General features: G+C 37.9%; 2 protein-coding genes across 7 annotated transcripts; one reads left to right on the top strand and one right to left on the bottom strand.

The window, feature by feature from the left end:
- Positions 1–2952: 2952 nt before the first annotated feature.
- On the top strand, positions 2953–6550 carry LOC110918116 (protein PAT1 homolog 1). The gene is made up of 5 exons (XM_022162489.2): positions 2953–3208; positions 3753–3904; positions 4001–4057; positions 4183–4258; positions 4332–6550. Exons 1-5 carry the CDS (start codon positions 3163–3165, stop codon positions 6269–6271), a joined length of 2271 nt encoding a protein of 756 aa, XP_022018181.1. The 5' UTR covers positions 2953–3162; the 3' UTR covers positions 6272–6550.
- A 1330-nt stretch (positions 6551–7880) lies between these two features.
- LOC110917036 (protein FAR-RED ELONGATED HYPOCOTYL 3) lies at positions 7881–15518 on the bottom strand. Of its 6 annotated transcripts, none has more exons than XM_022161650.2 (8): positions 15313–15518; positions 10401–12562; positions 10257–10313; positions 9752–9820; positions 9597–9659; positions 9431–9499; positions 9300–9362; positions 7881–8296 (listed from the first exon to the last, which is right to left on the bottom strand). In XM_022161650.2, the coding sequence occupies exons 2-8, from the start codon at positions 12519–12521 to the stop codon at positions 8240–8242; spliced, it is 2499 nt and encodes an 832-aa protein (XP_022017342.1). In that variant the 5' UTR covers positions 12522–12562; positions 15313–15518; the 3' UTR covers positions 7881–8239. The 6 variants fall into 6 exon arrangements, with proteins under 6 accessions (XP_022017342.1, XP_022017344.1, XP_035836800.1 ...); XM_022161652.2 differs by having other exon boundaries at positions 9300–9347; XM_035980907.1 differs by having other exon boundaries at positions 9300–9347; positions 9597–9665; positions 15117–15314.
- Between the last annotated feature and the right edge of the window lie 598 nt (positions 15519–16116).

Here is a 16116-nt window from a genome sequence, read left to right as displayed (position 1 = left end):
TTGAGGGGCGGTAGGAGGGTTTTATCATATTTTTAACGGGGTGATTGGAATTTTTGCCTAAATAGTACACTTTTTTTTACTGGAGCAGCTCCCCTCCCCCCCCCCCCCCCCCCGAGTAGGTCTGCCACTGATTATGTACTATTGTATTAGTGTTATCCATCTTAGAAGGAAAATGGTAATCTTTTCTTCTTGTTATATAAATTTTCACTTGAAAGTTGCAACCGCTTATAACTTATAGTCTGTAACTCACTTCATGTCTTTTCAACACTCAACGGTAAAATTCACGAAGTCGAGAGATCTATAGTTAAAGGGTCATAACTTCCAAAGTCACGAGTCAACATGATATACACGGACCAAATACCGTTTTTGTTGACCTTATCAAAATTGGCACTTCAATCATTCAAGATTAAAATTGAAAACCTTAGGCTAGACGGTATGGGGTGTTGTCCCTCTCCGTCCTCGGTCCGGCATCAGTCCAACACCATCCCGCCCCCCTCCGGCATCGTCCTTGGCGTCCTCTTCTGGACGTTGGGGACGCTCACAATAAGACAAAATGTTTATTCCTTTCCCTCTCACACACACCTATACATACAATATATACATACACATTTTAGGTCCATCCTCCCTTTCCATACCTCCATCCTCTTTACTCCATCCTCATGCCCATCCTACGTGGTGTTTACGTGGCGGACCATCCTCTAAGGGAGGACCATCACCATACCGTGTAGCCTTACATGCAACTATGCAAGCTAGAGAATACGTGTGTCTTTAGAGACAACACCTAAGACTTACTTTCCTCTGCCTATGACATTATAGCCCATGTAATCTAAATTTGTCGTTAAAAATGACATTTACAATGTGCTACATGTGACTTGAGGACCTGTCACACACGTACCCTAACAATAAGTAACGTGTGTATAAGGATATAAGAGTGTGACTAGTTTTAAATCTGAGTAAACTGTCAAAATGGTCTCTGAGGTTTGGTTAATGGCGGAGCTTAGTATAAAGTGGGGGGGGGGTGCACCCGCCCCCCTCCGAATGTTTCGGTTAGAAGTGTAAAATTTCCTGTTTACTTCCAAAAAAATAAAATTATATAGGATTGTCCCCCCAATTATTTTGCCTAAATATTTATACAATATATAAATTGGGTCCCATGACTTTGCGCCTCCTCGAAACTCTTTGTCAAGCTCCGCCACTGGGTTTGGTCACTTTTGCCACTTTAGTCCAAAACTCAAACCTTTTAAATATGGGTCTCGTGGTTTCAATTTTGTTGCCATTTTCGTCTAAAATCAAAATCTAGTCAGATTTTTCAGTTAGCATCCACCTTTTTTGTCATTTTATCCCTTTTAATGACGAGAAAAATTGTCTTTCAACGTTTTATTATAACAAATTAAAAAACTCCGACCATTTTGCCCTTCATTAGAAGGGAGGAAAACGACAAAAAACTGGATGTTAACTGAAAAATCTGACCAGATTTTGTTTTTAGATGAAAATGACAACAAAATTGAAACCACAAGGACCTAAATTCAAAAGGTTTGAGTTTCGGACTAAAGTAGCAAAAGTGATCAAACCTCTGAAAACATTTTAGCACTTTACTCTTTAAATCTTCGACCAAGTTTATTTGCCCACATCACTTGTCCCTAAGTATGGTAATGAGTATTCATGACATACAATCAACTTTACCTAAGACTGGACATGAGCCTATATTCAGATAAATCCATTGGCGATCTGATTAAACGAGGAGAAAATACATACATAGAGATTCAAAGTTTCACTAAAGTTATAACGCTACTATGGTCTATGGGAACGTTCTTTGTTTGTGGTTTATCCACATTTGCCACTATATACATTATAAAATTGTCACACCAAATGGTATTTATTTATTTTTTCGTTCAATATATGAAGTTAAGCTTTGATAAGTTTCCACGTTTTTTAATGATTCTCATTTACAAAGACATATATATACACAGTGGCGGAACTAGCCCATTAAATCAGGGGTATTCCAATTTTTTTTAACATGCAATCATACAATATTAAAAAAACGATAGCGGCGGCATTAAATAAAGTATAATCTGGAAATCCATCTCCGGCGAACGTTCAGGCAAACTCACCAGCATAACCAATAGCGCGACATGCGTATTAACGACGACATTTTGTTCATTAGCGACGGCCGCATTACCGGCAAACATGTCGCCGCTAATGATTGTTGATTTTTTTTATCGAACCAGTGTTATTGGCAGCAGCAAAACAGGAGACCAGTGCGTAAAGGATGACCAACGACGTTTGGTTTTCTTCCAGATCCTGAGCGACGATCAGAAAGAATGTCGCCATACGTATTTTGTGATTTTTTTGGGCTAATCTGATCAGCTGGGCTTATCTAATCAATTGGGTCATTGTTTCAATCGGGCTCCCTTATTTTATAAATTTGGGTTGGTTAGGGATATCCTTGTATTATTTTAGGGGTATCCTTCGTATAAAACCGAGAAAAAAATTAAAAAAAAAATACACTAAGTATACGGACTTCAACCGTAGCCCGTGCTACGGCTCACAATATAGTGGTTCCGCCCCTGTATATACACACTTGATTCTAGACACTAATATATAATATATATTTTTAAGTTCTTCATTACGTATGCGTATAATTAACATTCCGTTATAAATTTTATTAAAAATCGAGTTGTCTTCAAAATAGAATTATATCATAACCTGTAGCGATTGCCGGTTCTAACAGCATAACGAACGAAACCAACATCAAATTTTTGCTATTGTAGGCTATACGAGTGTTATTAACGTACCAATATCGTGGCAAACCGAACAACGTCGGCACTGGTATTGATATTATCGAACAAGTACCCGAATTCATTTGTATGGTTTTTGATCGTTGTAAAACTGATACCGACCGACTTCTCCCCTACGATATTTTTAAGACAATGATATCTATCTTATGGAATTTGTTAGGTTAGGAAATGAATAATGATTGCGTGCGTGCCGACCACTGTAACAAATGCAGTGGACAATCACAACATCATCATCATCCAACTTGTGCTTACTGCTACTGCTACAGTATCAATTTCAACTTCATACGCTACCTCACCTTCAATTCTTCAATCAAACGACACCGTTTTCCCCACCCTCTCCAAACCCTAATTCTGCCCCCCTTCGATGGAGAGATCCGATAGCCACGAGCTCAGTAAGACTTCTTCATCAGGTGAGCTGATTCTTTCTTGTAATAATAAGTTCTATTGTTTTTTGTCTATCGAGTTCGTGTTTAGGGTTTAATTTGGGTGGTTTGAATGATTGATAAAGTTGTGTTAGTTAGTGAATATAGATTAACAGCGTGATATTGTTATCTAGGTTTTAATTTGGATATAATTCTGGTTTCCTGATCGAGTTCGTGTTTAGGGTTAATAATTTTGGATAAAATTCTGGTTTGAATGATTAAAAGTTTGATAAAGTTGTGTTACTTGATGGATATAGATTAACATTGTGAATTTGTGATATTGTTTCCTAGGGTTTGGTTAAATAATCATTTTGTAAGTTTGTTAGTCGCTGTTTGATCGAGTTCGAATTTAATGTTTAATGTTTAATTTGGATGTATGCAGTAATGATTTTAAAATTGATGAAGTTGTGTTCGTTAGTGAACATAGATTAAGAATATGATATTGTTAGCTAGGGTATGGTTTAAACTTTGTCTTCATTTTGTTGTTTCATATATTTGCTTAATAGTTCCAAAAAATTGCTGTGTTGGGCAGATGATAGGCTTTTTGATGCTTCACAATATGCTTTCTTCGGTCGACCTGCCATGGACAAGGTTGACTTTGGGTGTTTAGAAGAAGACGGTGATAATCCTTTGATTGGAGTTGCTGTCGCTGATGATGAATACCATTTATTCGACCGCGAAGAGGTAAACGTTTAGCTCCCGTGAAAACTTTATGATTATCAAAACTGTTTTTCACAACTAAAATCATATTACTAAGTTTTTCTACGTCTTTTTTCACAGGAACCAGGTGTAGGATCCCTATCCGATTTAGACGATCTGTCAACTATTTTTTCAAAGGTCAGTGAAGTAACTTTTAGGCAGTAACTTCTATTATTTACCCTACAAGTTGCATACAACACTCTTACTGTGTGCGGGTTTGTGTGTTTAACCGATTTAATGATCTAAAAATGTTTTGTTTACAGTTAAACAGATCTGTTAGCGGACCTAGACATCCTGGAGTCATCGGAGATCGAGGGTCAGGATCAATTTCAAGAGAAAGTGAGTACACATCTGACCGTTTATTTCCTCAACATCTCATTATAGGTGCGTAATTTGTACTGTATATTTTCAGGTTCGTCTGCGTCTGACTGGGTACAAGATAGAGATTTACCCGAGTGGTTAGATCAACACATCTCCGACACCGAAAGCAGCCACGTAAGCAGGAGATGGTCTTCGCAATCAAGTATCTTAGATTCTAAACCGTTGTACCGAGCCTCATCGTATCCTCACGAAAAGCACCAGTTTTTCACCGAGCCCGTACTGGCACCAAGTTCGTCTTTGCCGTCATTTTCTCCCGGTAGCCATCTGAACCGTCCATCTGGAATCGGTAGTCCCCATATACCCTTTTCAGAACCGAATCTTTCTCCTTTAGGTGGGCTCCCTCATTCGTCTCGTTACAACCGTACCCAATTGCTCCATCCGGGCTTAACCCAATTCGCTCACGCCCAACAGGCCCAAAACCAATGGGCTAACCACACGTTACATGTTGATCATGCTGGACTGCTGAATAATACTTTTCAACAAAAGTTGCTTCAAAACGGGTTCTTATCACCGCATTTTATGTCACCGTATTCTCTACGGTTCAGCCCGTTTGCGCTCCAGCCGCCATACTTATACGATAACCTCGCGTCGCATTTAAGTAAATACGGGTCACCCGATACACGGAGTCAGAGAACAAAACAAAAGAGTAAACACAGGTCACGCGCTTCTCGTCAGGGCTCTGATAGCAGCAATCAGAAGAGCGAGAATAAATGCCAGATACAATTCAGATCGAAATACATGACATCTGAAGAGATCGAAAGCATTCTCAACATGCAACATGCTTCGACACATAACAATGATCCATATGTTAGTGATTATTATCATCAAGCCCGTCTTGCTAAGTATTCTTCCAAAAACAGTTTCCATCCGGCTCACCTTAAAGATTCACCAAAAAACCGTAACGGTTCAGATTCAAAGCCTCATATTAATGTGGATTCACATGGAAGGATTTCATTCTCGTTAATTCGTAGGCCACAACCGCTTCTCGAGGTGGACTCGTCATCCGGTTCAGGTGACGGTGGGTCGGAATCGAAAAGTTCGGAGAAATCTCTAGAGCAAGAACCGTTGCTTGCCGCTAGAATCATGATTGAAGATGGGCTTTGCGTACTCCTGGAAGTGGACGACATTGACCGCTTTTTGCAGTCAACTCAGCCGCAAGATGGCGGTGCTCAGGCGAGACAGAAGCGGAAGATTCTTCTAGAAGGATTAGCGGCAGCTCTCCAACTTGTGGACCCACTTGGTGTAAGTTCATCTGGGCTTGCCGCTAAAGACGATATTGTGTTTTTACGGGTCGTATCTCTTCCCAAAGGACGGAAACTTATTTCTAAATATCTTCAACTTCTGTCACCGAGTAGCGAGCTGGCAAGAATCGTGTGTATGACCATTTTTCGTCATTTGAGATTTTTATTCGGGGGACTTCCGTCTGAAATCGAAGCATCCGAAACTGTCACGTCACTAGCAAAGATAGTGAAAACGTGCATAACCTCCATGGATCTTAATTCGTTAAGTGCTTGTCTTGCGGCTGTAGTTTGCTCACGAGAACAACCGCCGCTTCGCCCGCTTGGCAGCCCAGCTGGCGACGGAGCATCCGTTATTCTAATATCCGTTCTAGAAAGAGCTACTCAGCTGTTACACAGTGCGAACTCGGGTTTACAAAACCCGACACTTTGGCAAGCTTCATTCGATGCTTTTTTCGGGCTTTTGACTGAATATTGTTTAAGTAAGTACGACAGTTTAGTTCAAGCTATGTATGCACAGGCGTCACCGAGTACCGAGATTGTGTTATCCGAAGCTGCAAAAACAATTAGCAGAGAAATGCCGGTGGAACTTCTTCGGGCTAGTCTGCCTCATACAGATGATAGTCAAAAGAAGATGTTGGTTGACTTTTCTCAAAGGTCAATGCATGTTGGTGGATTGAGTGGTCATAAAGGTGAGGGTGGTCAGGTTGCGCCTGAATCGGTTAGAGGATGAGTGAATGAATAAGAGGAGTTTGTTGGACATTTTCATCTGCCAGTTGAAGGTGGTTTTATAAGGCCTGTGGTGGCTGAAGTTTGTTTATGGAGGGTTTATAAAAACATTAGATCATAAACCTTGTGTGTGAACCAACACTTGTTTTTCAATTGGTTCGGGTAGTTTGTTTATGTACAGGTTCTATAAGTTTGTATAAATTATATTGCTTCTTTGTTATTGTGTTATTTTTCCTTTCTCTGGATGAAGTTTTAGTAACTTATATATACTCTATGAATATAACTCAAAAATGGTATATTTAATATTATAAATTTTAAGGTAAAAACGATATTGGATGAGTTCCAAAAGAAGGGTATAAATGTTATAGGGATAAGATCAAACCCAGTGCACCGCATTTGTGGATGCATTTGGGTGACATGGCGAATGAAGAATGAAATGTTGCATCAGAGGTAAATTGCATAACCGGTTATACCTCCACACCTAAATATATTTATGTTTTCTTTATTATGTGTTTTATGTGATGTTTAGTTTTTTTTTTTTTTTTTTTTTTTTTCATTTTATAACTTTAATGTTTAAAAATATATTTATTTATTTATTTTCACTATATTTAATTATTTTACTTATATTTGTTGATAATGCAAAAATAAAAGAAATGCATTAATTATAAAAAGAAAGATTTGAGTGTAAAAATAAATGTAAAAAATGATGATAAGGTGGAAATGTAAGTATTGATAATTGTGTTTGTAGGGTTAGAGAAAATAAGTTTTTTTTCATGCATTTATAAAATCTAACATCGCAGCTGATTTAAAACATTTGTAAATGCATTTAGCTCCTTGCATTGATGATGGTATTAGTAGGGTCTGGGGAGTGTGGAATATAGACAAACCTTACCTCTATTCTTAGGAATAAAGAGGTTGCTTCTAGAGAAACCCCAACTTGGAGACAAACAAACAATACTAAAAGAACATAGGTAGGAAGCTACCAAATAACACAAGGAGTGATCAAAGAGTACCATTATGCAACATAGACATATTTAGAATAAAGAAAACACGAAAACATATATAGGCGGCGATCGCATGCATGGTCTAAAAATCATTCATCATCGTACTCAGTAAATCCCACCAATAGCAAAGCTAAGGTTGGGTCTGAGGAGGGTAAGATGTAGACAACCTAACCTATACCCAGTAGGAATAGAGAGGCTGCTTACAATGAGACCCCCAGCTCGATAGTAGTTTTGCATCAAGCCTTGGACATAAGGCACATAACACGCGGCAATTGAGATAAAGGCCGACTAGTGCATGTACCCCCTTCGTCTTTAGGCTATCAACACCACCACATGATACATTATTAACCATCCCCTCTTTTAACGTTATTTTCATGAAATTAGTAAAATAACGTTAACTTTAGTGCATTTTCACTTTTGCCCCCCGAACGCCCACACATATATACATTATATACGCATACCGCAAGCGGGACGGATGCATGGTCTAAAAATATGTACCCTAAATTTTTACCGGTTGGGTATACTTAATCATGAATACTTGGCAAGTTGCCAAGTGCCAACAATGTTGTCGAAACAAAAACACATCTAACTGACCAAGATTCTAAGAAAAGTTCTCAACAAACATACACATCTGGCTTAATATATCTCAATACACAACCTTTTTACAACAAAATGCCTGTTTACATGTGATGATTCTACCTTCTGGTTCTCAAGTGAACCTCACATTAGCACAGCCTTAGCATGAATAATAATCGTTAAATACATTGATACAACAAATTTTCTGATATAACGGCCTGACCACGGGTTCTCTCTAGCTTTCAAGCTTGTTGTGGTGATTGTTTCAGCCCACAGGAGTAAAATGGTAAATTTCATCAAGTACGCCACACTCCCTTGGATCTGAAAAGCACTTTTGGCAAACGAACAAGTTTTATTGGTTGATAATTCCACGGTTAATGTGGATGATAAGCTCATGCATGTCTTGACCCGTCATCATGCAATTGTGTGGTTCGCACACTCGGTTCCTCCTGTTAACGGGAAGGCAAAATGTCACGTGTTTCGACACGTTTACTTATATATTGGTTGATTAACGTCACTTTTGTTCTAACGGGTCAAATGGGTAAACTTGAAAAAACAGCAGGTTGATGGTAGCCCAAATTGTATTTTTAATGCATATAATTCTCTAGTGAAAGTGTATCGTACAATTTGCCTTAACGTACGAGTGTACGCAATGTCAAGTTCGCACGTTATAACCCCCGTAAAAGAAATCCCGCATGTTGTAAAAACCAAAGGTCGCAAGTTCAAAAAAAAGTCGCATGTTATAAAAAAAATAAAAAATCGCATGTTGTTCAAGAAATTGCACTAATTTTAACGTTATTTTACTAATTTCGTGAAAATAACGTTAAAAGCGGCTTAGCGGCGGACGACTAATCATGCATCATGTGGTGGCGTTGATAGCCGAAAGACAAGGGGGTACATGCACAAATCGGCCCTTGTCCCGATTGCTGAGTGTTATGTACCTCATGTCCAAGGCTTGATACAAAACTACTATTGAGCCGGGGGTGTCATCGGAAGCAGCCTCTCTATTCCTACGGGGTAGTGGTAAGGTTGTCTACATCTTACCCTCCTCAGACCCTACCTTAGCTTTGCTATTGGTGGGATTTACTGAGTATGATGATGATGTTCAAAAAAACCAAACTCGCATGTTATGAACCATTATTCGCATGTTGATACTGCATCTCGTACGCATCGTACGTTAAGGCAATTTGTACAATAACCGGCCTCTAATTCTCTAAATCATTTTGTTCAAAGAATTAGAGTATTATTATAATATTATTCAAATAATATTATATTTGACAATTTACTCATTTTATAACAAATTCTGGACACGAGGTGTTTTGGGTCAACCCGACCCAACACAAAATTTTGCGTTTTAATCCAAACCCATTTTGACCCGTTACCCAACCCGTCTATCTGGCCCATTTGTCCCCTCTAAATCCAATGCAATAACAAAGATTACAAGACACCAACCCGAATGCCATATGTGAAACCCGGTGTCCGAAAGAAGTCCATTTGTCCCTGCAAGCAAGAATTCTGGACTGCTATTATACCACAAGATAAACAAACTGTCACAAATAATCACATACTCATGAATAATATACCAGGCTCTGAAGGGTTGGCGGGGCCCCATAGTAGCTCTCGTGATTTGGTGCTATTGAATTCAACTGTCCCTATAGACCAGATAAAAAGTTAAAACATAATATATAACGATATATATAATATGAATATATCCAAGCTGAATCATGATTATGATATGTAATGATTTACCAGTCCCTGAATAGCTTGCGGATTTCCATAAAAATTCTCTCTTGAAGGTGCCATCAAGTTAAGCTGAACCTAGATGAACCCCAATTCAATTATAGGAACTATAAAATCAAAAGATAGATTTTATAAACACGATTTAGCGATAAAAGAATCCCTACCATTCCTTGCATACTTTGTTGCGAGCCAAAATAACCATCTAGAGTTACTGAACGTGAGCTCAACTTGTCCTGTAAAAGTCGATTTGTGTACTTTAATTAACTCAACAATATACATGAATATTGTACATGTTAGCAAATTAATTTATGGTAACAGACTAACAGTGACCGTAACTCCAGGTAAATAAATTAATTTGAACAGGTCAAAATGATCAAGTAGGGTTGGTTAACCTCTTTCAGCCCAGGTTTTTTTTTTAATTTATAATATATTTTGTCTTAATATTTAATAATAATTAGATAAAATATATTGTTACATTATTAATCAAGTTTCTTTAAGATAAAGCCATTTTATAGGTTGTATACTCAATCTCAGCCTTCTCGACCCATTTCCTTTTCACCGTAACTTTTTATTTACCAATTTGACCTGTTAAAGTTAAGACAATTTATGCTGATGAATAAAGCAATTTATGTATGAAGAAAGCAATGCAAGATTCAAATAGAAGCAAACCAGCTGCTGCAAGCTGTCTTGGGCTCCAACGGTCATAATATCCTGTTCTGGACTGATCTATAATATTTAAACAAGATTAGTAAATTAACATAAGATCAGAGGCAATGGCAGGACAAAAGAAAATAACGATAAAACTAAACATACCTTCTTTTTCTTCATAGGATTCTTTTTTTTATTCGTACGCATGTTTCTGCTTTGATTATCCTCTTCGATTCTTAAAACACCTGAAACAGTTGATGTTCCCGGTTCCAAAAGGTTCTTATTGGAGTTATTTACACACACACAATTTGCGAAAACGTCTTCAAGTGCACGAATTGCTAAAGTGTAGCTCTCTTGAGACAACGATGCTTCTTCACCCAACTTAATTGCTTTCTGACATAAATCATTGTATCGTTGAACCCGATGTTGCACCAACTCACACCCATCGGAAATTACACCCCGATCTTTTACGTCTTTTGTCCACCGTTTTAAAATATACTGAGACGGGATTACAGAAAGACCACAAAAGATTTGAAGAACAATCAATATGTGTCTACAGAGATAGCCCTTGAATTCAAACAACCGACACGTGCATGATACTTCAGAAGTTGATTCGTTATAATAAACGTTGGAATCCAACCGCTTTTCAAATTCAGAAACTCTGTAAGTAATCATCATATCCACGTGCGCCTCTTTTTTAGGCATACAAGCCGACGCACCCAAAACCTCACTTTGAAATTTCTTGAAAACCGCGTGTGTGTATATACCCGACACGTGTTTTTCAAACGGTGATGGTGATTTTAACGCAGGCGGTTTATTCCATGTATCCGAATCCCCTTTTGCTTCCTCTTCATACCGATCCTGAAGAATACTTTCATACTGTTTAACAAATTCTTGTACACTAGTTTTCTTATGTACGTATTTGTCGAAGAAACAGTTTACACTTTCGGATCGTTGAAGAGTCGACATCCCCGCCAAACAAACATCCTTCATGTAAACTGGGACCCACTGCCTACGCGTTTCATACAATGAATTCATCCAATCACCGTCTTTGAGCCCGAGCCTATCCACCATTTTAAACCATCTTTTATCAAATTGTTCATCGGTCCATGATCTATAAATGCACTTTTCAAACTTTTCCATGAAATTATCCTGCTTTAACGCTTCAGAAATCCTGCCAACAATATTCCATAAACAAAAGCAATGCTTTGAAGACGGGAACACCTGCGAAACCGCAGATTCTAAATTCTCGTCTTTATCGGTAATCACAACTTTCGGAGCTTGCGAACCCATTGCGGTTAACCATGTCTGCATAGCCCAAGAATACGTAGAAATACTCTCGTCAGAAAGCAAAGCACACCCGAGCAGCATGAACTGATAATGTTGATTGACCCCAACAAAAAGTGCAAGCGGCATTCTATATTTGTTTTTAATATAAGTCGTATCAAACGATACAACGTCACAAAAGTTGACATAATCGAATCTGGTTTTTGCATCAGCCCATATTATGTTTTTCAATCGTAGATCTTCACCTACGTCTATCGCATAAAAGAAATTTGGATTAACACTCTGCATCTGCGAGAAAAACTTGCATAAGATATTCACCTCCCCTGCTTCTAATGCCATGTTACGGGATTTATTAAACACATTATTCGAGTCGTTTTTCAACCCAACGACATTTTTATACTCTGCAAATTGTCTTGCCATTGCAGCGTACATTTTTCTTGTTTGTTCACTGACAGCTTGTGCAGGTAAAAGTTCATGATTATGATCCTTTTCGAATCTATGAATAATCCATTTGCCATCGGGTCGTCTTTTCACATGCATGCTTGCTTTACAATCTGTTTTCGAGCATGATCTTCTACCAGATGACGCGTTTTCCGGATCCTGACTGGTTCCTTGTCTGCTGCGCGGTCGGTTAAACGATTTATCGTGCTCACGTTTAGTACCGTATCTAGAACATGCGAATTTTGCATCGATGAATTCACGTGATGTTTTTGAACGACGACTGTTCTGGATTGCGGTACTGAACCCCATGGATCTTGCGTATTCTTGATAAAAGGAATACGCTTCCCCGTGTGATTCGAATTCCATACCAGATAAAGGCTCGAGATTCATATCTTCTTTAAAATCTACCATATCAACTGATGGAGAATTTACGATATCTCGACCCAAAACATCTTCGTTGTGAATTTTATCGCTATCTATCAAATTGCTTAATTCTTTTGCCTCTTCTTTCTCTTCCTTTTCATGGTCTCCAGAAGGGAGCCTAAGATCAATATCCATGACAAGAATTTAGGCTTTTCAGTAATTCTTCCGCTTGTTACCTAGAAGAGACATTTAATATCAACAAACAAAAATACAATTTAAATATTTAATCAAAAAGACTATTTATAGAATTCTGAAATACATGATCTAGTAATGAATATAGATGATTGTTCTAGTAACATAGTACGTGATCCAAACGACATTTAAAGGAAACAAACAACAATCAGAATCAACGACACTATTGGATTTGGCATAAGGCAATACTGATGAAAATTAGAGTACCTATTAAACAATTTAATGTGTTCACATATTTTCTTCAGTAGTCATACATATAACGATAGTTGATTTTGAAGTAAAATTTCAATATATTGAACATCTAAACCGAACTCTGCTTATAAAAGGTCAGATAATCTGCCATTACATTTACAATCAGGACTTTTGAGTACGCTTAAAACCTAATTCCAGAAAAAAAAAATCGAAAATTACGTAGAACTCATGACAATAGAACCTAAATCAACCAACACACTTACCAACTGTATGAACATTCAAACAACACAAGTTACAAAAAGGCTAATCCTTGACCTGTAGCACAAATTTCAGCACGATCCTAACGAAATCCTCTATTGAACATCCAAAGCGATCTCTGCTTATAAAAATTCAGATCATTTGCTATTACATTTACAATCACAATCAGACCTTTGAATTACCCTTAAAACCTAATTCCAAAAGAAAACTTCTAAAATCGCTAAAAAAACTCATGACAATAAAACCGAACTCAACCAACACACTAACTAAATGAAACAATCAATAAACACAAACTACAAAAACGGTAAATCCATGACCTGCGGCACCAATTCCAGCACGATCCTAACGAATTCCTCTTGCGTCACGTAAACTCTAAATAAACCAAGTTCAACCAACACACTTACTAACCATGTGAAACAATCAGAGAATATGAAGATACGAACCACAAGAAACAGTTAATCCTTGACCTGTAGCACAAATTTCAGCAACAAACCTAACAAAATCCTCTTGTGTTTCGTAACCTCCAAATAAAACGGAGTTCAACCAACACAGTTACTAACTGTGTGAAACAATCAAAGAATATGCAACTCTAGACTGCCAAGATCGTTTAATCCCTGACCTGTAGTACCAATTCCAGCACGAACCTAACAAAATCCTCTTGTGTTACGTAAACTCCAAATAAACCGAGTTCAACCAACACACTTGCTAACTATGTGAAACAATCAATGAATATGAAACTATAAACTACAAAAACGGTTAAACCTTAACCTGTGGCACCAATTCCAACATGAACCTAACGAAAGTTTACGTAAACTCCAAATTATAGTTGTTAAAAGCCATCGCCTCTTGCGCCTAGGCCCAATTTCCTAGCGAGGCGAGGCAATTGCGCCTTAAGTCAAGGCAATTGCGCTTTAATTCTCCAAGTGACGGTTCATGCGCAGGTTCCAGCGAGATTCCTAGATTCCTGAGAGTTTTCGGCCAAATTCTCTAAATCCTTGCAAGATTCTAGCTAGATTTCTACTTTTATCTAACGAAACTACTTTTCTACACTAATAAACTAGCATTTTATAAATTTTGGTACTAAATAGACGATATTAAATGTTATATAATAGCTTTAGTTTATTTTATTTGAAGAATAGTATTAATTTTCTATTATATAAAAATATTTTATGTTATTTTTTGTTGTACGCTTTTTTTTTCTCAGGCCCGGGCTTTTTTTGCGCCTTGCGCCTAGGCCCTAGGCGAGGCCTATGCGCCTTGAGTGCGCTTAACGCTTTTAATAACTATGCTCCAAATAAACCGAGTTCAACCAACACACTAGCTAACTATGTGAAACAATGAATGAGAATGAAACTATAAACTACAAAAACGGTTAAACCTTGACCTGTGGCACCAATTCCAACATGAACCTAACGAAATGTTACGTAAACCCCAAATAAACCTAATTCAAAACAACACACTTACTAACTGTGTGAAACAATCAATAAACATAAAACTATAAACCACAAAAAACCGTTAATCCTTGACATGTGGCAGCAATTCCATCACGATCCTAACGAAATGTTAAGCAAACCGCAAATAAACCTAATTCAAAACAACACACTTACCAACTGTGTGAAACAATCGAAGTATACGAAACTATAAACTACAAAAGAAAAACGGTTAATCCTTCCTGTAGAACAAATTTCAGCAACAAACCTAACGTAATAATCCTCTTGTCTACTTACTAACTGTGCGAAACAAACAATATGTATATATATATGAAACTGTAAACCACAAAAAAGCGGTTAATCCACCACCTGTGGCACCAATTCCATCATGATCCTAACGAAATGTTATGCAAACTCCAAACAAACCTAATTCAAAACAACACACTTACTGTGTGAAACAATCAAAGAATACGAAACTATAAACTACAAAAAAAACGGTTAATCCTTCCTGTAGAACAAATTTCAGCAACAAACCTAACGTAATAATCCTCTTGTGTTACGTAAACTCCTAATAAACCGAATTCAACTTACTAACTGTGCGAAACAAACAGTATATATGAAACAATAAACTACAAAAAAAAAACGGTTAATCCATGACCTGTAGCACCAAATTCATCACGATCGTAACAAAATGCTCTTGTGTCACGTAACCGCCACATAAACCGAGTTCAAATTGAACAAATTATCATAAACTGAAGCAGAATGAACATCAGAAACTACAATACACATCGTCTGTGTATGTAGACGATGAAGTTTGACGTGTGAGGGATGAAGAAAGATGTGTGTGAGTGTACCTGATGTGAGAAATGAGAAATCAGTTGCGTTGTGATGAAGATCTGGTGATGTTCCACGCGAGGGGGTTGAGCGAGTGGATTGACGAACTTTTTGGCCCCAAATTGGATTTTGGGTGATTAGGGTTTGTAGCTTCACTCGCTTTACCTGATTTTTGTTGGATTCAACGGTGGCGCGTGACCCAGATAACATCCACTAGGGAAAACCCGTGATCATGACCCGCTAGCCAAGTTATATATTTGGTTTTGCTTCGGTTTTTTAAGAGTAAATTACAAAGTTCGTCCTTTATTTATGTATGTGATTTATTACTATGTCCTTTATCTTTAATAAACTCAAAAAAAATACTTAATGTTTGAAAAACCAAATTCAGGTTATGTCCTTTACCCTAAACCTAGTTTGTTTTCCCAGTTAAGTCAGGTCATGTGAGAAGCACATGAGGACATTAATGTCATTATACCTACCAATTACTGTGCACTATTATAAAAACCCTAAACCCCACCATCATCTTCTCCATATTTCAATCACCTGCACATCAACATACCCCCTTCTTCTCTCTATCTAACAATCCTACCACCACCACCACAACCTACCTGCCGCCACCACCGCCACCACGACCCACCTGTCGCCGCCATCACCGCCACCAAGACCCACCTGCCGCCGCCACCACCACCACCTCGAGCGGCCGTACGGCGAGAGTTTCTCTTCTTCGAATAGCGGAGATAATCCAGATATTTTTTAGGGTTTATTTTAAGGGTCAGTTGAATGAGAAGAGGGTTAAGGGTTCTCGGTTAATAAATGAAACAATG

This window comes from Helianthus annuus, chromosome 12, assembly GCF_002127325.2.
Source record: "Helianthus annuus cultivar XRQ/B chromosome 12, HanXRQr2.0-SUNRISE, whole genome shotgun sequence".
Classification (NCBI taxonomy): domain Eukaryota; kingdom Viridiplantae; phylum Streptophyta; class Magnoliopsida; order Asterales; family Asteraceae; genus Helianthus; species Helianthus annuus.
This window is presented reverse-complemented; position numbering and strand designations above follow the sequence as displayed.

Excerpts from the sequence above, each read along its gene's own strand:
- LOC110918116 (XM_022162489.2), top strand. The coding sequence starts at position 3,163 with ATGGAGAGATCCGATAGCCACGAGCTCAGTAAGACTTCTTCATCAG. Across the intron at positions 3,209-3,752 it reads CAGTAAGACTTCTTCATCAG|ATGATAGGCTTTTTGATGCT; the intron begins GTGAGCTGATTC and ends TGTGTTGGGCAG. Across the intron at positions 4,259-4,331 it reads AGGATCAATTTCAAGAGAAA|GTTCGTCTGCGTCTGACTGG; the intron begins GTGAGTACACAT and ends GTATATTTTCAG.
- LOC110917036 (XM_022161648.2), bottom strand. The coding sequence starts at position 12,521 with ATGGATATTGATCTTAGGCTCCCTTCTGGAGACCATGAAAAGGAAGAG. Across the intron at positions 9,500-9,596 it reads CGCAAGCTATTCAGGGACTG|GGACAGTTGAATTCAATAGC; the intron begins GTAAATCATTAC and ends TCTGGTCTATAG. Across the intron at positions 9,363-9,430 it reads CGCCAACCCTTCAGAGCCTG|AATTCTTGCTTGCAGGGACA; the intron begins GTATATTATTCA and ends ATAGCAGTCCAG.